The sequence below is a fragment of the Amphibalanus amphitrite genome, unplaced genomic scaffold (assembly GCF_019059575.1).
Source record: "Amphibalanus amphitrite isolate SeventyFive unplaced genomic scaffold, NRLGWU_Aamphi_draft 000019F_arrow, whole genome shotgun sequence".
NCBI lineage: Eukaryota > Metazoa > Arthropoda > Thecostraca > Balanomorpha > Balanidae > Amphibalanus > Amphibalanus amphitrite.
In genome coordinates, this window is record NW_024881515.1 from 1726706 (window position 1) to 1749846 (window position 23141).

The following is a 23141-nucleotide window of genomic DNA, read 5'->3' on the forward strand; positions in this document are numbered from 1 at the left end:
TTCGAGTAAGGCTATTAATAGCCGATATTTCGAACAATGGACGTTTAAGGCAGTGGCTGTGTCGTCGACGCGAACCATTTAATGTTCAAACAAGGACTGATGAATGGATTTCACGTGAAACCGCGCCCGAACAATCATTCGGAAAGGATTCGGATCGCTCGAGCGATGACGATTTGTTCCGGATGACTAGGCTGTGATCATGAGAGCTTTCGGCGAGAGCGAGCACAGCGCGCGGCGCCGCCGGAGTTTTCTCCACAGCCCGGAGCGAGCCACTGGACATGTCACCTGAATGGCTTGCCGAGCCATTGCCAGTGAGATATGAAACCACACCACGAGATGTATGTGATTCGCTCGTGTGATTTACTCCTCGAGCTTTCCTGCGATGGTTTCCAACTGCTGGAAGCCGAAAGTGAAATGACGGTGAAAACACCCCGGGGCGTGTGTTGCATGTCTGCAACGAATATCGCATTTTATGTGTGAACCACTTAGTAGAATGTTTATCATAAACCAATATTGCTCACCTCCCAGATGAACTAACACCCGCTGTCTCTGTGTCTCCAGGTGAACGGCCAAGACGTGTCCAAGGCTAGCCACGAGGACGCCGTGCGCGCCTTCCAGTCAGCCCAGGAGCCGATCGTGGTGGAGGTGCTGAGACGTGCCGCCTCCGGGGGACTCCGGAACGACGCCAACCGCAACGTCAAACCCGCCGGAGAGACATCAGTGGAGGAGGTAAGAAAAGGGAGGAGAGATGTGGAAGGGGAAGGAAGAGAGGCACGGAGAGAGAGAGAGAGAGAGAGAGAGAGAGAGAGAGAGAGAGAGAGAGAGAGAGAGAGAGAGAGAGAGAGAGGGGAGAGAGAGAGAGAGAGAGGCTGGTGCCCCTGGGTTGTGGTTGTTAGCGTTTGGATGAATACCGTTGTCGCCGGCCAGGGAAGATTTGCAATATTGCATTCCGCTAGACATTGATGCTCCAAATAACAAAATGTTTATTATCGAGCGATCCACATTTCAGTGCAATCAGTGTTATGCAGTAGTGTGCAGCAACGTGCAGTTGGCTTAGTGAAGAACAACAACAACTTCTGTGCTTGCTGTATATAAATGCGATAAATTTAAATTGATAATTTCGATAGGTAGTACTCATCCGACCACACGTAATACGTACCCCGTAAACGTATTCGCTATTTATCGTAACCTCTGTGGGGGCCAGTCCCAGACACATATAAACTACAGTCCACGTCTCCCATCTGACGTCTATCACACTGAAGGATAAGCGGTAGTCTCCGGCTGGGCTGCACGTTTTTGTGGAGGCTGGTCCGACTGACTGTGAGATGGATGGCTTCCAGCACATTTAGCCGCTATCGCTGTATGTGAAATATCGCTGTCGGTGTGATAGGTGGTCGGTCCTGGACGCTGTCACCGTCAAGGTGATTATCGCTGCGCTATAAAATAGCCGGCGTCAATGCCGGGCGTTTGCAGTCCATCTGGGAAACTCAGAAGCGTGGATTTCAAACACGTAGGACTACTACGTGCATAATTGCTGCACTCTGCTTTCTATCAAATGAATGCAGATAGCGTATTTTTCAGATCCACTGCTAATTGACACTGGAAATTTCCATCTACTTTCTATTTTGAATGATTTCTGGTAGCACTTCTGCTGACAAGTTGATTGCAATCTCCACTTTGCTGTGACAGCTGCTATAAAACAGAACAATGTATGGCAAGGCCGACATTTCCTCCAATTTTGACTCAGTCAGCTGGCGTTTGCTGAACTTGGTCGTTGGCCAACATCTTATCAAAACTAATTCCTGTATTTCTTGTTTCCTATAGATAATCCCAATCGTATATGCGGTGATGGTCACCCTTAAGGAGAACGTCATAAAGTAACGATAAACGACCTTTATAATTATCGTCGGACAGAAATGTGTACGATTCATGCGCTCATAACCCTTAGATCTTATCATTAATCAGTCGTTACATTCGTACTCTTCCCGCTTGGTTGGTACCTAACGTGAACGGTGGAGAGACGTACCCAGATGCAGTTTTTATCCTCACCCACAAAGTGTGATCTGACCTGACCTGACCTGACCCGTCCCACAGGGTGTCACCGTGTCGACACAGACGGACCCGTGGAACTGGCCGTGCTCGCCCGAGTTTCCTCCGGCGCCCGCCTTCCTGGACGACGACGACATCGACGAGAGTTTCGAGGACGGCGGCGACCCGGAGGTCGACTTTGAGGTGAGCGAAACGGTACATAAAAACTCCCGTGTACCCAAGATACCAAAGATCGGTGCTACGTACCAAATATTGATAGCAATCAGCCATGAATCGGTTGTTGAAAATAGTTTGCTGCAATCTTCCAAATCATCTGAAATGGAAGTAGCTTTGCAACATGTTAAAATTGTAATGCGGCGGCCTTTTTGCGTCAATATCGGCCGCAGACCGCCACGTTACGACGCTCACCGGATCGGGGCGCTATTTTCTGACCGATCTCCCATCGCCATCGCCTCTCTCAGCCCGAGGGCGTTATTTTCTGACCGGTCTGTTGTTGTCTGCTGGCCAAATTGGGCTGCGTCGGCGGCTCCCGGTGCGACTGGCGCCGGACACTGTTTGCCGAGACAGCGGGGCATGTTTGCGTCTCTGCGCCGCGCTGTCCCACGCCGGCAGCGGGAGACGTGAACGGGTTGGGATGGTAAAGGAGGGCGGTGGAGAGGTAGTGAAGGGGTGTGCTTGCAGTAGTCCTCGGGGTTTTACAGGGGCTGCACTAGAGGCTAAAGTGGTCTGACGGGCATCGGGATAAATGCAAGTGCTGTGATGGACATATGAGGAGACTGTCCGGTAGTGATGAGGGACTAGGGAGGCTTTACTGAGGAGGCATGGACCAGGAATGAAGTCGAGAGGGACGAATGCCCACCATGCTAGTCTGTTCATGAATATGTCACCGTTCCGTTATTACTATCAGGTTTAATTGTAATTGTTTGATTGAAATCACTGAAGTAAGCAATGGGGTAGCAGTAACAATTACACTAAACAATAGTCCGGCAACTACAATGTATTGCCTCTGACTTCCTAGCATTTCACGCATTCTTCCTTGTAGCGTTGCCATAGCAACTCGCGACGATTGGGTCCGGGCCAGAAGTCGTCGTCATTATTGTTTCCGTGTTATTGAAAGATGGTGTCGGCGATACCGTCGCGGCGGTGTGTTATCTCGGCGCGCGCTGCTGCCAGATGGGATTGAGTTGCCAGATGGGTGTGCCGATAGTGGCGCACAGGCTGAATGGCGGCGAAATAGGCGCGTGTGCGCGATCCGGCTATCGGTGCGATCTGTACCGGCCTCGCGCGGACGAACAGAAGACCAATGTTTGTCGCAGGAAGTTCAAACGGCGCCGCCGCCACCGCCCGCTGTCGTGTCTCCTCCCCTGTGTCACGGCTGTGCTGGTCCGTTCTTCCGTCTGTTACGCAGCTGTTACCGCATCGGTCGTGGCGTACGGTTTTCTCCCCTTGCTTCCAGCATCCATCAGAAAACAGACCCTGTACGCCTCAACCGACCGACGTTTTCCGATGGATGTCACGTTCTCCTAGTCACGTCCGATTAGGCCCTGGGCCACCCCATCGGCTGTATTTTGTCCACCCCTCCGTCTCTCAGCCGTCCCTCGTCCCAGGGGTCCGGGGAGCGGCGCACCTCTCTGTTCTCTTTACTTTTCTTTGCTGGTGGAGGTACCTCCTGGGGACTGGTCGGGAAAGGCTGCCAGAATCTGCTTACGGCCTTGCAAATCCTTTCGCTCACTCTGACCAGCTCAGTCAACGATCGCATTGCGTTGAATCCTAATGTTTGTGTTGCTAGTCTTAGTGACCATGCCCGTCCCTCCATGCCTATTTGACCTACTCACCTCCCGGCTTTGTTTCGAATTTTGACTCTTTTGTTCTTGTTGTATCCCCCGATAGCGCCAGTTTCGTATTTAGGAACCCCGTCCTCAGCCTCTTCGGCTATGTCTTCAGTAGCGTCCCAACATCCTCAGTCACGTCTCGAGCCTCTTCCCAAACTCCCAGGTCGTCCCTTCCGTCCCCCTTTGTCCCCATCCCCGGGACCGGCCCAATATATCAAATTACGTCGCCTGATTGGCGCTGGCCGACGATCGGAGCGGCCAAATCGACGCGGACGTGCGCCAAATCGACGCGGACGTGCGTCGACGCTCCCTCTGTTCTTTGAGGGGCTTCAGGGACCCCGGGACGAAACGGGATCGGGTGGGACGAAACGGGTGTCTGGTGTCTGGCCAAGGCGGCGGAGAGTTCAGGATATGACCAGAGGTCACAGACTGGGACCAGTCGGCGACTCCCCGGACGACACTGGCGCCAGCACTGGTCCGTTGCAGTGCAATCACGGACGATCTTGATTTCCCAGTGCTGCGAGTTGAAGAGGGAAAATGGAGCTCGAGCGGCTGTCAATGAAACTGCAGACGAGCGAAGTTTACAATGACCTGGTGCTGAATTGCGAAATGGATCGGTAGTTACTTTTGAAGTGTATTTCCATAGGGTTTAAATGAGCTACTTAAATAAGCTTCTTTACATTGAACTTTTTATATTGAAATTAGGTGTGTTTCAGAAATAGTAACCTATGTAAAAAAAATTAATTGCAGCAGAAATAACCACAAACAAATACCTACATAATTCAAGTAGTGTTCCGATAAGAAACCTGAGTTGTTTTAAAGCAAATCAAACGGCTATTTTACTGTGCAAATGTGCTTACGTATAATGCTGCGCAGTGCTCATGAGCTGGAAGCTCGCTTATCAACTATCAGATAGTTCATCTTCCCATAGCAACCTCTATCACTAATCACCCCTCCCCCTCTTGCAGGAGGTGACTCTGCACCGGTCATCGACCTCGGAGCGGCTCGGGCTGACCCTCTACTACCCGGACGGTGACGAGGCGCCCGACGAGACCGACGTTCTGGTGCGCGGCGTCGAGGCGGGAGGAATCGCCGCCCGCGACGGCCGCATCCAGCCCGGAGATCAGATTATACAGGTGAGACGGGGCAGGTCAGGTCAGGTCGTCTGTCCTTATCCAGCCCGGCGACCAAACCATACAGATACGACAGGTCACGGTGAGGTCAAAAATATCCCAGGTGAGCAAGTCATTCAGGTAAAGGATGGCTCAGATCGTTTCAGATTGAGGTCTGATCTCATCCAGCCTTCTGGTTTGCTTGGATTGCGGGTCAGGTCGGCTTAGAGTGCTCTCTGCTCACTGCTCAGGTGCAGGTGTTGCATTGTAATAATGAAGTCTTATACAGACGACGTGCCATCATCAATGCGGTGACAGATCTTTAATATGTTCAACGCACCGTGATTGACGGAGAGAAAGTTAGGTCGGGTAGGTCAGGTTTTCTTTCATTTGCGGTCATATTTTGCCGGCGTCTTGATATGCGTCAAATTGTGTCATTACATCACCAAGGGCATGTTTCAGTCATTTCCCACATCCGAAGCCAGTCTGGGTCCATTAGAAAAGACGCGTTCATGCGTTTTTAATGTCACCGTGTGAACTAGACCGGGGGATTACTTCACGCAACCTGGGCTAATTTGGAATGCTGATTTGCGCCGAGCATATACGCGCTTATTTGGAGAACACGCGGTACGCAGCTAATGCAGAATAAACTAGGCGCCGGAAATAATGTCATCAGCTCGCCTCTCAGCCGTCTTATATGCTTCTAACGCAACCGTTCGTGCCTTCCACCAAAATCGTGAGAATCAACTCCTCAGACTCGTTCCCGGTAGCTTATTACATGACGCCGAGGCAGGGTTGTGCTTGACTCATGAGTCGAGTCAGAAATTTGACTCAACTCTGACTCAGATGAGTCAGGTTTGAGTCGAGTCGGATGAAATGTCGAGCTGTTGAGTTGAGTCAGAGTTGAGTCAGACAAAAATATTAACGTGTTGAGTTGAGTCAGAGTTGAGTCAGTAAAATAACTTTTGACATTGAGTTAAGTCAAAAACATTTAGGAACATGAGTCAGCTGACTCATCTTTCTAGAAACAATATATAAGCTTTTCATTCTCCCCCGCTTAACAACTTAGGCCTGGCCCTGCTGCCGGAATTTTTTTTTTCACCCCCCCCCCGCTCAACAACTTTTTTATCTGAGTCAATTTTGAGTCAACACACTTGACTCAACAAAAAATTTGAGTCAGGTTTGAGTCAACTCATATTTTCATTGAGCCGCTTGAGTCATGAGTCAAGTCAAGGGAAAAAATCAACTCCTTGTTTGAGTCAGAGTTGAGTCAGGGCCTGCTGAAGTTGAATGATGAGTCGAGTCGGCAAATTTTTTTGAGTCGAGCACAACCCTGCGCCGAGGCGTCAGGCGCCGATGACTGCAAGGTTGTCGATGATCTCAACCCTCGTCTAAGTCGATGTGTCTGCGGAGTTGTGTGCGCCGACAGACTGCAGATAGACAGCCTCTATCACTCTTACGGTCTGTCTCACCGTCTCAGTATGGACGGGTGCCTCCGATCTCATCAGTATCGGGGTCAGGACAGGAGCGAGCGATCGGGTCAGCGGCGCGCCCGGTGCCACCGGCCGCGGCGCGCCTCTGAAGTGTTGTTTGGTATGTGGAGAGGTGGCGGGCTGTCAGTGAGAGGACGCGTCCCGCGTCGAGTGTTGATGGTATGTGAGCGGCGCTGCGGAGACGGAGGACAGGCGTGTGTCTTCACAGACTGGATCAACCAGCGGCGGGCAGCGGAAGAAGGGGAGAGGGAAAGGGAAGGGAAAGAGAAAAGACCTTATTACAATGATGACCGAGGCTCCACAATAGATAGTAGGTCACGGAGCACTTGTAGCACTTACCGATGACATTTACAATTTATATTTCGCACCCTAATTGAAGTTCTATAGGTTCGTAGTGCGTTCATATTCGTGACTGGTTACCATTTTCGCACCCCGCTTAGTATTGTCACTGCGTGGTCACCCTTCCTCGCGGAGGGGCCCGTCCAGCTGGGTCCCCACAGACCCCCGCCGGTCCCCTGACCGACCCGTGTCCCGGCCGTACCCCGTCCGCCACCCTCCCGTTATTTGTTTGTGTTGTGCGCTACACACGCTGGCATCTCCCCACGCCACCGGCTGTCCCGCGGAGCTGGTGCCGGAGGACCGACGGCTGGGTCACGCCAGGTCAGGGATCAGAGGCGCCGCCACTGCCGGCTGCTGAGGGCGCTCGCTGCCCGCTGACTTCCCGCTGACCGCTGACCGCTCTGACCGCCGATTATGCCGCCCGCTTCCCGCTCCGAGTCTTCACGCTGTTTGCTGATCGTTTGGTCATTGACTGCTGATGGGCCTTCCATTGCCAACTGACTGCTGACCGGTAATATTTGTCCTCTCTCCGCAGATAAATGGCGAGGAGGTGGCCAGCAAGGAGCAGGCAGAGCGGCTGCTCTCCTCGCGAGCGGACGTCGTCCTGCTACTCTGCCGTCCCGTGGAACAGGTGAGCTGGGGACGTGCGTCTTATAACCACCATGTATTGTTCCGCGTCTCCGCCTAGCATGTTAGCTGGGGACGGGCCGGGTCTCTCGGCTTCAGTTGTTGCTGAATTGAATGCATATGAAGGAGAAGGGCTGAACGGCAATGGGCGTTGTTGAATGACGCTATACCTTACTGTTGGCTCTGCCATAGGCGGTATTGACAGATCATAGAATGACGCGTCACCTTCTATCTTGCACTCTACCATCTATCGCGCCCGCAAATTCACCGTCATGACTCTCCCCTCATCATTCACCGCCAAGCACCATGACCGTTTGCACAGGGCCGTTCCAAAACACTTGTGACCGGCCGGGTGCCGTTTCACGGGAGCGTTATTCAACCGGGCACTTGGTGGCTCAACAAGGTGTCGATGTATGGCTCGGGCTACTGCAGGCCGGCAGAGGGCTGGATACCGCCACTGCAGTGCCAGATAAGACGGGCCGGCGCGCGGGCCGCCGTAACTCGCTGTGGCGCCTGTTTGCTGACCGGCTGATCAGCCCAGCCTGTTTATCTGCGTGACGGTCACGTACCGGTGATGGGGCATGACTCACTCACCACCGTCCGTCCGCGGGTACCGCGCGCGACCAGAGCCGCATCTGAATGCGAAATCGCCGGCGCTAAGTGTTATATGTGTGCTTTGTAATATGGTCGTGTCGACGGGCATTGTCGGCCCGTCAAGCACGACGCTGCCAATGGGACGGGTCGACGGGAAAGGTGTTATTGCGGGCCGCGGTCAGCCACGCGCGGCTCGGCTCATGTCGGGCCTAGACGGGTCTATTGGCATATTTGCATAAATTGCCTGTATGCTGGCTTCGAGATAGCAGAACCCGAGGATTGATTGGATAAGCAAGGGTTTTATTTCACTTGTTTATCTTGGTGGCATTAAAGATGTTTATCTTGCTGACTTAATAGATAAGCGAGACGATGGACAGGGGTTTCGCAGATATTCCTGTCATGAAAACGCGAGATAATGCTGATATGCGCCAGCAGTATTTATTGTCAAAACGATGGGCCGTACCGTATTCAGAATTGAGCTCGGTTGATTTAACGATATTTATGCGTCGGGCTCTGTCGGGCCCTGAATACTAACTACGTCCCTGCTAGTTCCATAAATACCCTATCAGAAATTTGAGACTCATGCGGGACGACGTGCACGACCATTGGCGAGTGTTTATTTAATCGGTCGCCAATTGTTTGCCGGTTGCCGAAATTGAATAATCTACCAATACATTTGAAGCGTGTCGTTGTGGGCGGCCGTTAATTGTTATTCTCTGTCGGCTGAGGGCGGCAATAGGTATCGATCAGTCACTTGGAGGGGTCGACGGCAGTAAGTCATTTTGGACGGGGCTGGGGCACTCGGCCAGGGTCGCAGCGGACACGGCTCGGCGTGCCCGGCCGCGTGACGGACCGGCCATACGTCACCCGGGCCCAGGCACTGTAAGTACGCTGGGCGGTCGTGCACCTAGTCCTACTCCTAATGAATAGCTTTGGAAGCGGATGTGATTTAGAATCGTCAACCTATTTCTTCTGCCTGGTTTTCGTGTCGAATGTCCCCATTTATTTGAGCAAAATTCATTCGTAGTCGTGTCTGACTTCACTGGATATCTATTGTCTAATTTGCACAGATGGACGTCAAAAGTGCGGTTTCATTAGTAAGTTTTATTCTGAAACGGTTATCTTATCCTGAGTTTCTGTAATCCAGCAACTTCTATCCCTCCTGTCGCCCCCATACAATTTTACTATCCTTTCGTTCCACTCTGTCCTATCTGGGTCGTGTTGGGTCGCGACCGGCCAATTTAGCCGTCGGCTCGCACCGGCAGTCGTTCTCGCCTCGGGGTCGGTGTTGTGCCCTGTAATTCGCCGGCCCCAGACGGGAATCGAGCCATTATTGGCGGGCGTTTTTTCCGACGCCATCTGTCGCCGTCAATAGCTGACGCTGATGTTGACGGGTAAAAACGCCCGGCGGGTTTTTAGTCGCTCGGCCGGCGCGCGTTTGTTTACCGCTGCGGCCGTGTTTTGGTTCGCCCCATGTCACTCTGGCCGATCGTGCCGACAAATATCGGCCAGATGTTCCGACACGGCGTGTCAGACCCGCCGGGGTCAGCCGGCGAGCCGGTGTTTGAGGCAGATGTGTTCTGTTTCAGGCGAATGATGATCTCCCCGTGGAGCAGAATGAGGCCGATCAGGGCAGCAGGTCACCCCAGGTCATCTGTCGACAGCCCCTCGACAACAGGTTAGTCCTTTTACCGGCTAGATTGGGACGATCGTTCTGTGCATCACTCTTTACTTATTGATCAGTTTGGATTGCTAGTAACTGGCTTGCTGTGGCATCTTCTTAAAAACAAATGTTGTAACCTTGGTTGAAGATACAAATACCATGTAAAAATTATATTATTTTGCTGCTGCCTCGAAGTTCTTACCGATCGTTACTATGACTGACCAATATATTTTTTCCGTTTGCCAGGGTGACGGAGGGCCTGTCGCCGTCCGCGGACATCTCCGGTGACCGGGGAGGTTCTCTGGAGAAGCGTGACACCATGAAGAGCGGCGGCAGCAGCAGCAGCGGCAGCAGCGCCGGCTCGCGAGGTCGCCGCTCCGCGCCCGCGCCCGCTCCCACCCCGTCCCTGCCAGCCGGCGAGCTCACCATGGACCGCGAGCTGTACCTGGTCAACAAACAGATGGCCTCCATCCAGCAGGAGTGCGAGTCGCTGGCTCGGCGGCAGCACGGAGAGCGGCCCCTGGTGCCCGTCCCCGAGCGGAGACCGCAGGTCGAGGACCACATCTACGAGACGATCCCTGAGTGCAGTGAGTCGGACGAGCCACTCTACTGCCAGCCCTACACTCCTGCGGCGCTGCCGGCGCGGAGTGCGCCGGAATCCCGCTCACGGCGAGATGTCGAACGCTGGATCAAGGCAAGCGTGACGCCGCCCGAGCCGGAGCCGTGGCACGGCACCAGCTCGACCAACGACAGCCAGAGCAGTGCCGAGGGCCGGCCGAGACGCCCCGGTAAGGAGGAGGAGAAGGACAGCTCGAGCGCGTACAACACGGGCGACTCGGGACGCAGCGGGGCACTCACGCTCGAGCTCGGCCTGGTGACGGACGAGGCGAGCCGGGAGATGCGGGAGTCCACCCTGACCCTGTCTGCGCCGCCGGCGGCACCCACCCGCGACCTCTCCCTGCAGGTCAGCCTCGACTCAGATACCTACAGCGAGGTCTCCTGCAAGAACTGCCGCAAGTGCATGCGCCTGCCGCCACTCCAGCAGACGCCCACCAAGAACAAGAACGTCATCAACAGCGTCAACACGGTGGAGAAGAACAAGAACTATGTGACGTTTCTGCCGTACCAAACGCACTACACGAACGCAGAGAACCTGCAGGAGACGATCCAGCGCCAGCAGCGCCAGCTCTACCAGCAGATCATGCGCAAGAGCCAGCGCAGCTCGCAGCCGTGCAGTCCCAGCCAGCCGGTGGGCCGGCCGCCTGCGCCGTTCGCCAACTCTCTGCAGCAGTACCGCTACGTCAGCTCCCCTGGCGGCGCCGGCCGGAACCACAGCCACACACTGCCGGCCGATAGAGGACAGGACGAGTCGCCGCAGTTCCAGTACAAGGTGAAGGTGCGATCGGATGGCTCGCGCTACATCGCTCGACGACCGGTCCGCAAACAGCTGCTCAAGGACCGGGCGGCCAGAATCTCCGAGGAGCGAGCAGGGATCACCACTGACGACGACGCCATGTCCGAACTCAAGGTGAGAGCGGACTGTAGGGGAGAGCTCATTGTGAGAACAGGAGGTAGTTCAGTGAGATAAGAGATGGTTCCATGTGAGAACACTGGAGGAAGCTCATTGTCAGAGTGCCCCCCATCCCCTGTGGTAACACGTCTTGTGTGCTGCTGAAAGATGCCAATTGTATGTAGATAGCTTCGAGCTACGGTAGAAATGTTCAGTTCCTCGGTCCATTTTGTTCACTTTAGTTTTGCGACCGACAAATGGCTGCTACTTGTTACGATGTAAGCGTATTGTGAAGCCGAGGAAGCGATTCCGAGACCAACATGACCGAGAGCTCGGTCGTGAGCTGTCTCTCTGAAATATCACTAACCTGTTTCATTGTCTGATATATCACTGACCTGTCTCCCCCGTATGTCTCCTCCAGCTGGGTCGGTACTGGCCGCGTGACGAGAAAAAGCGCCACCTGGAGCGGGCTCGCGAGCGGAAACAGAAGCAGCAGCAGCGGGCTAAAATGGCCGCCGTGCCCGAGGAGGCCGTCCCAGAGGACGCAGCAGGAGGAAAGAGACAGGTACACGAGTCGATAGTGGGCGGACGGGGGCTGTGTGTGTGTGTTTTTATTGAAGTGTCGTCATCTTGCGAGGATATACGCCAGAAGGGTTTGAATTTGGCTGAGCTACTGACATCGGCCAATCGTATTGATAACTAAACGAAGTCTTCTGCTGACGTTTTTCCTAACGATCCCATCACACGGCCGAAACACTTTTATGAAGTTATAGGGTGGCGTATAGAGGTCCAGATCACACACCATTTGTATTATTGTGTCTGACCGGTTCCGTGTCTGTCTGTTTTCCCAGGTGATCCACCCGCTGCTCGAGGCTAGCATACAGCGGCGCACCTCCTCCGCCTCAATGCGTAAGAAGCCGCACGGACAGGAGGAGTTCCTGAAGCACGCCAAGCCGCCCAAACCGGCCGCCGACGCCCTGCTCTCAGTCACCACGGTGTAGTGGGCAGGCCGCAGTCACCGCCTCACGATACTGCGTGGAGGTGAGGGAAACGGAGGGGGCTGGTGCCGTTTTTGAGTGGATGTCAACTCAAGCTCTTTTGGCGTAAATACGGTCGCTTTTCGCAGTAAGTTATTTCCATTTTATTGCACTAAATAATATTTGGAAAAGTTTGTTCCTTAGATGCAACAAATTATCGGTGAATATCCCCTTGCAAGTATCAATCGAAATGTCTCTACTCTGTTCTCTGCTACTGGCCTGAGCTGACATCTATCCTGCCCTGGTCCGCCACAGGTCGTCTCTGAAGAGTGCTGCCGCAGCTGCGTCGAGCGTCCTGCCTCCCCCCATCTCCATATGAAGCACCCGGCGTGTGTGATAAGGTAGAGACGGGACGGATGGTGGCGCCACCTGTGAAGGTGGTGAATGGACGGCAGCGTCATCTGTGAATACGGTGGGCAGACAGCAGCGCCACCTGTGTGGGCGTGACGCAGATTTGACTGTTTCTCGCACTGTCCCTGGCTAGTCATTCGGTGTGCCGCGTATATATGGGACGAGTGCGGCTATTGGGCCTCATGACCGAGGTGAATTGAGGACTTTGATCGTTGGTGTACTGCTGTGTGAGAGCGATGTGTTGAGGGATTCTCCAGAACCAAACCTGACTGCGGGGTCTGTCATGCGCCGTATGAGGGCGCCGCTAGCGGGGGAGAGATCACTGTGGCGTACGGCGGGATGATCAGGGTATAGAGATGACAGCAGTCGAAACTACGATGCACAGTTGTTCGTTGATAATATGTTGACGACCAGTGAACATATGAGCCGGCTAGGAGGGGCACGATAACGGTCAACTGCCAACTTACCTTCCTATTTCGGTAAAGTCACAGTTCGATGCGCGGATGTTTTCTTTTCTAAGCGGTCATTTGTTTTATCTGTCGAGAGGGGAATGGTCGCACATGTGAATTGGTTCTCTATCAGAGAACACAGAGACGAGTAGAAATACTGTGGCGACCAGCCCTGTGGGTGCGCTCTGTGTCTGCAATTCGGCGAGTCGCTCTTCGCGACCGCCGGTGGAGCGGTCTGCAGAGCGCCCACGTCAGTTCCTCTGTGAGTGAGCGGTAGGGGGACCGGCCGCCGCCGGACCGGGCTGGTTGTGACCCGTGCTCCGCGGCTGGTCCGATGGTCCGTGGTCCGGTGGTTCCTGGTCGGTGGTCTCTGCGCTCCCAGCCCGCGCTGAATTTCTGCTTCGGTCTGTCGGGGCTGACGGCCATCCAAGTGTTACGCTGTGCACGTCCCTGATACGCCAGTTTCATATTTCTGTGATTTTTGTAGTCTTGCGATTCGCTTTGTGCAATGGGATTCAGTGTTGCGCTAAATATAACAGGCATGAATTGGTAGTATTTCTCTAACAAGTACAGCGTGTCCCAGAATTGACCGAACACTGTTAATCAGCGCATAAGATAAGAGAAAAAAATAATTGCACTTTTTTCTTTTTATTGTCCGATATAGCCAATAAGGGTAGCTTCGAAATGGCACATGCAATACGAGACACGCTAGCTACAACATTAGCCGACAATTGTAGCTAAATGCCAGACGATGCTGGCTTCAATGTCAGTGGTAACGCCGCATCCTTGCTCAAACGCGTATCCACGGTTGGCCTCTAGAGCCACGCCGGCCGGCACTGTCGAGCGGTGACCCAACCTGACCTCGCCGGAGGGTTCGTGACGTCACCAGCGGGCCGCCGTGAGCGGGACGGCTGAGGTCCACTCAAAGCGGCCCGGGCGAGTGGAGCGGACCAGCAGCGGTCGCTGCTAAGCACGTTTCCTCCACCAAACTCCTCCAACCATCTGTGTTGGTTTTTATTAACCTTCATTTCTTTACCTCATCGACCGTCTCCTCTCTCTTAACGATCGCCTGGAAGGTGAATGGGATATAAGGGAGAGAGAGACGGCCGGCCGATAAACAGCCAACACATGAGCATGGACCATACGATGCCGAAGCGTTACGGGATTAACTAAAGATAACGCCAGTTATGTTGTTTTACGGGTCTCCCGAAACTGGTTGTAAGACTGTTTTCATTGGCCTCTTGCCGGTGGATACTATAAATATTTTCGATTAGCTTGGCATCCAAACTGTTCCCAGGCCATAAGGCACTCTCTCCCAAAACCAAAAATTCTGCCTACACCACTGTTGCGCTGTTTTTAGACATCTGAAGTGGAGACCCTCCATGCCTTAACATGGCGTGAGTGTGACCTTTGGCTTCCGACAGATTTGGTTTCCAGAACAAACCCGTTTATGGCCATTCAGTTCACGACAACCAGTTTTTTTGTAATGCTTGAATATTACCGCAGTAGCAATCTGTGTTAACGGTCGTCTTCGGGGCATCACGTGAAGCTGAAGGAGCGCACCGTGGCTCAAAATGTCTCACACTTTGATTTTCGACGAGTGCCTGGCCGTCTCGGCTGTTGGGGCGTTGTTACCATGTGACGTCCACACACGACTTTTTTGTCGCTTCAAAGGGCAGAATACCTTCGTAAGACCACAAAGTGTATTTCCATTCACTTTTTTGTTGCATATGTTATTATTTATGGCTGCTTTGTAGCGATTTGCGCTGTCTTTCCGTTAGTTTTGGCATATTTTTCAGATGGGGGCCCAAATTCCAAAATTTTGTCGAAGATAGTGGTCAAAAGCAGACTGATGTTTCGTAGCTAACCCTGATCTGTCGTTTAGCTTGTTTTTGGGTAGATGGGTGGCGTTTGTTGTCCATGACATGGCAACCACCTGCTTGACGACTGGTGCATGCTCCTTTTTGGTCGCGCCCAGGCTTGTCGATCAGGTTATCTCTTGCTCTTTCTGGCTTCGCTCGCTGATATAACTGCGGTTTGCTCACCCCTGCCTGCTTGCAAATGAGCTACTGGAGCTCTCCAGCAAAAACCATGCCGAAAGTCCGTTTACGAACTTCAGAATTGCACTTTATTCACCATTATTGCCTTTTGTTTGCTGAGGCTGAAAACAAAAAGGGACTACTCTTTGTTGACTCTGGATTTGTTTGTTTTGTTGGGTTAGGCCCTTTCGGTCGACAAGACCATTGCAGAGCCGGAAGGATGATAGGAATTAGGGGGAGACATTGGTCTGGGCAGGCACCCTAGAGAGTCGCCGGGGCTGAGCCCGTCCAAATGGACAGGCCGACCAGCCCCCCTAGCACTCTCTGCACCCGGCTACGGGGTGCAGCTCCCTCGGGAGCAGCGGTGCCGCTCCAAGGGAGCAGCCCGCATGAGATAAAGTTGCCTGTCCAACCCGGTAGGGGGTTGCGGCGTGGAGGAGAAGGATTTCTGTATCCTGAGGATAGAAGCACGGATAGGTGGCTCTGGATAATAACTGACTCGAGTCGTGACCGGTCACCGAAAACACACAGTCTCCAAGCTCGATAGCTAAGGTACAGGGTGTTCCAAAAAAGTGAGCCCCCCAACTAAGATCGACTGTATCTCTGCAACCGTGCATTCTACAGCTTTGGAAAGCCGCTCATTAGAAAGAGCAATCAAATTCCATCTAGATAGGCCGTAATTCCATTACATATCTTGCACAACACGGCCAGCATTGTAAAAAGCACAATTCAATACCAAATTATTGGTGAAACATTTAGCTGTAAGGGATATGGTTGATATTTCTTCACAACTGACTGCATATTTCAGTTCACGTGGTTTTATGTATTCATTCTTTGCACGTGAACTTTTATCATAAAAATTGAAAGCTGAATGGATGACCTAGTTCAACCAGTATTTTGACCACTCCGTCCAATATCGGTCGTGCGTTGCCGTCAGCAATACACGTTTATCGCCGTCGCCGTGTTTCACCCGATCTCGCAACACATTTTGTTCTGGTCGTTCTCGGTGTAATATGTAATCATTCAGAGCCACACTAGGTAGCCTACTAGAACTGAAATTGACCGTTCTTTCCAACAAGGGGTCTCTCATTATCGTAGGACATACGGTTTCGGAGATAAAAGCAATATAAGTTAGGGGGCTCACTTTTTTTGGAACACCCTGTATGTCTTATATAAGTATAATGCTCGTATCTAATAAGAATCGAGCGCAATCGTACTTTTAGCCAGGAAATAAATATTCGGTCAATTCTGGGACACCTTGTACAGTGGTGTAAAGGTCATTCTCCGCTGCAGAAGATTAGAAGATTGCTGGGGATGCATTGAAGATAGAGAGCTGAAAGTTAGCATGCCTTGCTTTTGAATCAACCCGAATCTTGTGACACCACGGTATTTTCAGGTCGTCAGGCTATGACACTAACCTATGAAGTCATTAGCAAGCCTCTGCATGATCCTAAAATATCGCAACTTTGCGACACCTCGATACCAGCAGACCCACTTCTGGCTCCGGACACAGATTACTATTTCTGATTTATTATCAGACTTATCAGACTTATTTCTTACCCGGAAACCTTCGATGAATTGATTTTGCTGCCCCGGTTGTGTTATTTCTGTGGCAAAAATGCGGGTAAACTTCTTGACTAGCCGTGCGTGTAGCGTAGCGTGTTGGCATGCCCCTACTCTACCCAATATCCAGGTCGAGAACAAACCAGGTGATACTGTTGTAAGACTTTCATAGTTTATTTATCGACGTCGTACTACATGATAAATGAGTATATACAAAGTTGGGTAATATTTATACAAACAAGGTACATGTGTTTGTTTTGGTCCGGTACGGGCAGTGCTCCGAATGGACGGAATGGCCGAGCATCTCTCACGAAGCCTCGCTGTGGACACGCGCATGGTATAAAACGTCCACAAGATTAAAAATGTCACACATATGACACAAACACTTGCCGGATGTGACCATTTCACTGGGCTATACAAAAGCCAATGGCACAACAGTTTTTTCATTCTCCTTTCAACTTGGTGTAAAAATCAGTCCAATACGAACGAACAAAATGTTTCTAAAAACGCTCCTCAATGATCCGATAAACAAAATTGGTACTATCTTCAAAATGATCAATAGGGTAAAAACTGCCAGTTTCGTCTATCTGTGGCACTTATCCTTTAAACACCCATGTAAAAAAAAAATGATAAAAAGCCAGTGGACAAATCTGGAAACCCCATCGGAAGGCTAGCATCTGTAAAACGACGAATGGGTGATATGGTGATGACCCCATACAGTACGCACAAAGCAGACAACGTCCCTGACACGTGTGAGCACCGTGTGTGGCCCAGTGGAGCCTGATTACGCCAGTAGGCAATAGCGCACCTGATGTGACACTCTCGCCCAGAGGACACTGTTGCCTGGAGTGCTCCGGCCCAGGAGACACCGTCGCCCTGGCTGCAATTCACTCAAAGACAAGCGCACAGTCTCACGGTGTTCTGGGGCGCATCAACTGCCGCACGTCATCCCAGCACCTTTCACAGCGCCATCACACCCCAACAGTGAGCTGCTGATGACCTCACACGACCGGAACCTCGCGCTGACCTCGCTCCAGAGCTGCGAGTGTGTCCAGTCGGGCGCTACAGACGACTGTTGTACTCGTAGAACTGGTTGTTGTCGATGGCGAGGTTGTCGAAGCCCTGCCGGGTGCCGGCCTTCTCCCGCATCTCAATGTTCTCAGAGTGTTTGTACCACTCGTCCGTCTCCCGGAACGACTGTGAACAGAGCAGCAGAGGTCAGTGGAGTGGACGGGCAGAGGCCAGCGGAGTGGCCGTGGACTGTGGAGTGTGGACGGACAGAGCCGACCTGAAGTCAGTGGAGTGGACAGGATGGATAAAACCAACTCGTGAGGAAGTTAACATGAAGTGGACAGAGCATGACGATCAGTGTAGTGGACAGTGTGGACGGAGGCAACCAGATGTCAGTGGTGTGGTAATGTGGACACTGTGGACGGAGCCGATCAAAGGTCAGTGGAGTGGACAGTGTGGACAGAGCCGACCAGAGCTGTCAGATTCAACGCAGCCAGGTCAGTGGCGTGGATCGGGCCAACGAAACACGTCGCATAGGTAGTAGGCGGACTAGAAACAAGTGGCGCGGACGCAGCCAATAACGGGCACGTGAGGCGAGCTCAAGACAGACTTGATAACGGGGACAAAGATCAGGCGGGGTGCCATAAGAGGGACCGAATACGCGTATACGGTTTACGGCGTTAGAATTAAAATAATTACGAGCGAGCGAGCGCAGCGAGCGAAGTGAGTCTTTTCAATATAACGGAAAAATCTCAGTATGAGCGGCCCGGCCCGGCCTGTAACGCTTTTGAGAGGCTTATATCTCAGCAACCGCTGGACCGATTGGCCTGCGGTCTTTTTTGTTGGGAAGCCCCATCCCTTCTACCCCGTAATTGACTACTTTTGATACATCTCAGTGACCGTCGTGGCACGTGCCACGTGAGAAGTCAAGGGTGTTCAAGCTGTTTTGCAAAAGTAGTGATTTTGATAGGCTCATATCTCAGCAGCCGCTTGGGCGATTGACTTGCGGTAATTTTTGTAGGGTAGCAGCATCCCTTCTACCCAAAATAGGATAGTCTCGATGCATGTGGGTCACCCCCAGTGCACGTGCAAAATACAACAATAAGAGGTGCCAAATTTGTTCCCATTTCAGTAACTCGGTAATTACTGGGGCGATTTCGCTGAAACTTGGCATACAGGTAGGCACCCACCAGGCAATGCATTCCCATGTGTTGCGGTTAGAGTGCTACTGCACGTGCGCACGTGCAGGGGGCGTTTCCAGATCTCGAGAACGGCTGGGCCGATTGCGCTCAAATTTGGTACACGGTTGGGGACCAGTTAGTAGGGTGCCGTGCAAAAGTCATTTTGGACCCCGTTTGCACGTGCGCACGTGCAGAATGCCGCTTCCAGATCTCAGGAACGGCTGGGCCGATTGCGTTCAAATTTGGCACACCGCTAGCGACCGGTTAGAAGGGTGCTTTGCGCAAGCCCGTTGGAAGCACCCTCTCACCCTTCCGCACGTGCAGGGCTCACTATCTCGCTCGCTCGTTCTTCGCCCAAAAGGCGTTTTACTGGTAATGCAGTAACCAGTTGTTGGATGAACTAACTACGCAAGGTATGTATGAAACAGAAACGATCGCTTGCTGTAAATTAGCTTGTTCATTACAATGAGGCACTTGTCGTTTCCAAGTTACTTGATCGCTTTTAAGTTCAATGACACTCTTATCCCCTCTTGAAAGCATCGACTTCTTGATCAAACAAATCTTAGTTTACTCCTAGAACTGGTAAACAGCTTCACAGCGCACCGGCTTTGTAAGGAAGAGCGCTTTTAGGTTTAATCTGGCCAACTCACCGCCAGGACGTTGCCCTTCTGGACGAAGATGACGTCCGCGAGGAATCCCAGCGGCACCACGGCGATGATGATGATGGCCATGCACCAGCCGATGACGTTGGCCCAGAAGGGGTAGACGTAGCCGCCCGACTCCAGCGGCGTCCAGTCGATCCAGCTCAGCACGAGAATTACCTGCGGGGGACGGAGATGGGTACTTAGAACACAACTCAAGGGGGTGCTGGGGTGTCTCACCATCCGGCCCGACCTGTGACTGGGCCGAAAGACGACGCAGAGAACAGTGCGCGTATAGTAACAATCAGAACATGAAACTTTGGGAATTTTGGGAGACGCTATATCCTTCACAGCGCAGCATTTGTACTTTCAATGTCTTTCAGTGGGCTTCCAGTGTCCTTCCCTTCCTTTCCTCAGTCTCCCTCCCTTCCCTCCCCGGTCTCATTCCCTTTCATTTCCTTAGCCTCCTTTCCTTCCTTCCCTCAGTCTCCCTCCCCAACCCACCGAGATCAGAGCCGGCGATAGCGTGCCGTAGACGACCGTGATGTGGGAGCGCAGCCGCAGGCCCGGGCTAAAGCCCTGGATGTTCTCCAGGTCGCGGTAGAACTTGCCGACGCCGTACACCCAGTACATGGCGATTAGCTCCATCAGGCCGATGAAGAGGTAAGGCCAGCCGGCCGCGTAGGTGTCCATCAAGTCGATGATGTAGCGCCCACCCTGCCGGAGAAGCGCACCGGTTAGTAATCGGTGGTGGTTTGAAGCGGGGAGTGCATGAGTTGGGCGAGTGAAAGTGATGCCTGGCTAAACGTCCCTTACCAGTCTCGATTACCTCAGGGATCAATTATCAATTACTCTGAATACAGTCTGATCAAATCATCGAAAATGGCAATATGTTTCAGTATCGATAAAGTATAATCGATAAACTTTTCTCAGCTTTCAGGATAAGCCAGCATGTAACCTTCCAAGGCTTAGTGCTATATCAGACTTGAAGGAAGAAAGAAATGCAGTGGCACCACTGATCAGAATTCTGATCAGTCCTGAAAGAATAGCTGAGCGTCTCATTGATGTCACCGTCGTCTGGACAATGCCAGTGATAAAATGCACAGTTGTTTGCTTGAAAACTGACGCGTAGCACCTCACGACGTGACGCTACGTGACGCTCCGTGACGTCTCACCTGCGTAGTGAGCGGGATGCCGAGGAGGAAGAGGACGACGCACACGCCGACCACCACCCAGGGCTTCTTGGGCCGCAGCTGCGGAAACTCGTCCAGGATGCAGGTGATGATGTTCTCCACGATGGCGAACTGGGAGTCGAGGCCGAGCGTGAAGAGCATCAGGAAGAAGAGGAGCGCCCAGAGAGTGGACACGGGCAGACGAGTGACCAGGTCCGGGTAGGCCACGAACGCTAGACCTGCGCGCAGACGGGGAACATGCGGTTAGAATAGACACTGCTGGTGCGGTGCATAGCACCTGAACCCAGGATGAAGGAAACTACAAAAAAAAACGTGTGATGTCCGAACAAAGCGCATTTGTGTAAGCCATGTCTTTGCTTGAAAATGGACATTTGTCTTCATCGCACAGTGAAAGAAATGTTAAGTAATTTGATTACGGAATTCTTCCGGAATTATAATTGCCTCAAAGGATTTATTACAAAGCTAACGTAGCGAACGATCTCCCGACCCGTCCCCCGCCCCTGCCCGGAGCGCTAAACCCACGAGCCCGGCTCGTGGCTACCGAACACTCACCGGAGCCACTGGTGACCACCTCCGAGACGGGCACGTTCAGCTCGTGAGCCATGAAGCCCAGCACGGAGAAGATGGCGAAGCCGGCGAACACGGAGGTGCAGCAGTTGCCGAAACACACGATCAGGGTGTCTCTGTGCAGAGGGTTAAGCCGGGTTAATAAAGAGAGAATTACTATGGTCACATTTTCCTTCGCGATAGATGGACAGATGAAACTAAGGAGCCAATTTTAGGTCGATTTACATAGCTCTCAACATTACAGAGTGTAGTTTATTGTTACAAAGAAGTGACTAAAAAGCAGTTCTTTGTATTTTGGCAGCTATATACATATGTGGTGGAAAGATGAAAGTGAGGTCAACTCAGCAGGATATCAAAATTAATCCGAATTCATTGAACAGGATGAAAACGATCATTGATGTAACTTTATAAGGTATGCTTACCTATTCTTTAAGTTGGTTTGAAATCGTATATGTAAAGTGTAATAAGTATTAAGATATCCAAATATGTCTGACAGCTGAGACTATTTTCGGTTGACCTTACCGTACGACATTGTTGTGGAACTTGTTGTAGCTGGCCAGTGTGATCAGTCCTCCGCTGGCGATACTCAGTGAGTAGAAGATCTGCACCGCGGCAGCCTCCCAGATCTTGACGTCTTTCAGCTTGCTCCAGTCCGGCACCATGTAGAACTGGATGCCCTCGTAGGCTCCGGGAAGCATGCAGCCACGCACCAGCAGAATGACGAGCACTACGTACGGGAACAGAGCCGTAAAGTACACCACCTAAACAGAGGAGGGCAGAGGGTGTCAGTCAAAAACGGGCACGGGCCTGTTAAGATCACAGTTTAGACTGTAGCGGCATGCTTGGAGAATGCTTGCCGGTTATTGTTCTCCAGTTACCGAGAGTATGAGGAGTTACCGTCGATATTTTGAGACACATAATTATCTATAGAGATAAAGAGACTAAATAGTATCGGTACTTTGGCTGCTAGCTAAGCGTAACATATTCATACCTGAATGCGTATTCGTTTAGGCATCTTCAAAACAATATTGAACTCTGCAAGGCAATCACGAAGTCATGAAACGCCAAGTCCCCGATCTCCTGCCACCCGCTAAGTCGAGTGACACCTCCATAGCCCGCCTCTCACCTTGCCGGAGGACTTGACGCCCTTGATGAGTGCGCCGCCAACCACCACCCAGGCGATCAGCAGCGAGATGAGCAGGCCCCACTGGATGCCGCCCAGCGTGCCGATACCGTCACTCAGGTTCAGCACCTTGCGCTCCAGGAACTCTTCGGCGGCTGTCGGGCGCCCGGGGAGGGGAGTTCAGGTTTTGAGATGCCAGATACACAGGGCCATTCATGATTTTGAGATGCCATTCATGATCCCGTGTTGCCTGCTGTATTTCAGCAGGCAACACGGGATGCTGATAGCAATAACATTTAGAACTGTGAACGTTACAGGGAATATACCAGCATCATCAACCTCATCTTTACACTCATATGGGTTCAAACAGATTTAACAAATAATTTCTAAATACATGCAGTTTATTTGCGTTATCTGGCTTCATTTATCGACGAATCATATGGGATGTTGAACTCCAAGAAGGCTCGTCACTCACGGGAGACCCTGAGGTGTTCGGGCAGCGTCTCGTTGACCTGATACAGCTGCGCCTCGGTCGTGTTGGTGATGCACCTGCCGTAGTTGTAGATCCACCAGGTACCGTTGTTTTCCGTCGCACACCTCTCGTACTCCGTGCTACTGAAACAGTCTGGGCAGGGACGGGGCGTGGTTAGAACGGCATTCATGAAGAGGCTGGATGGACCCAGCTTTATGCTTCATGTTACTGAAACAGCCGGAAACAAATACCTATGGTTATAATGGTATTTTGGAGGAGAGACTTGAACGTAATC

The 23141-nt window shown here is 52.1% G+C and overlaps 2 protein-coding genes across 3 annotated transcripts in view; one reads left to right on the forward strand and one right to left on the reverse strand.

Annotated features, from left to right (window-relative positions):
• Positions 1-13608, forward strand: part of LOC122389758 (E3 ubiquitin-protein ligase PDZRN3-B-like) — a 137929-nt gene extending 124321 nt beyond the window's left edge. For both annotated transcript variants that reach the window (XM_043382091.1, XM_043382101.1), the window contains 9 exons: positions 562-729; positions 2095-2232; positions 4850-5017; positions 7361-7456; positions 9636-9724; positions 9956-11237; positions 11641-11784; positions 12071-12260; positions 12512-13608. In XM_043382091.1, coding sequence (XP_043238026.1) covers positions 562-729; positions 2095-2232; positions 4850-5017; positions 7361-7456; positions 9636-9724; positions 9956-11237; positions 11641-11784; positions 12071-12220 — 2235 coding nt within the window. In that variant the 3' untranslated portion in view covers positions 12221-12260; positions 12512-13608. The remainder of the gene's footprint in view (positions 1-561; positions 730-2094; positions 2233-4849; positions 5018-7360; positions 7457-9635; positions 9725-9955; positions 11238-11640; positions 11785-12070; positions 12261-12511) is intronic.
• A 3200-nt stretch (positions 13609-16808) lies between these two features.
• Positions 16809-23141, reverse strand: part of LOC122389766 (sodium- and chloride-dependent glycine transporter 2-like) — a 45467-nt gene continuing 39134 nt past the window's right edge. Inside the window, exons 5-12 of the mRNA XM_043382114.1 lie at positions 22850-22999; positions 22378-22529; positions 21774-22012; positions 21237-21367; positions 20667-20902; positions 19996-20208; positions 19501-19671; positions 16809-17855 (exon numbers count right to left, since the gene is read on the reverse strand). Coding sequence (XP_043238049.1) covers positions 17721-17855; positions 19501-19671; positions 19996-20208; positions 20667-20902; positions 21237-21367; positions 21774-22012; positions 22378-22529; positions 22850-22999 — 1427 coding nt within the window. The 3' untranslated portion in view covers positions 16809-17720. The remainder of the gene's footprint in view (positions 17856-19500; positions 19672-19995; positions 20209-20666; positions 20903-21236; positions 21368-21773; positions 22013-22377; positions 22530-22849; positions 23000-23141) is intronic.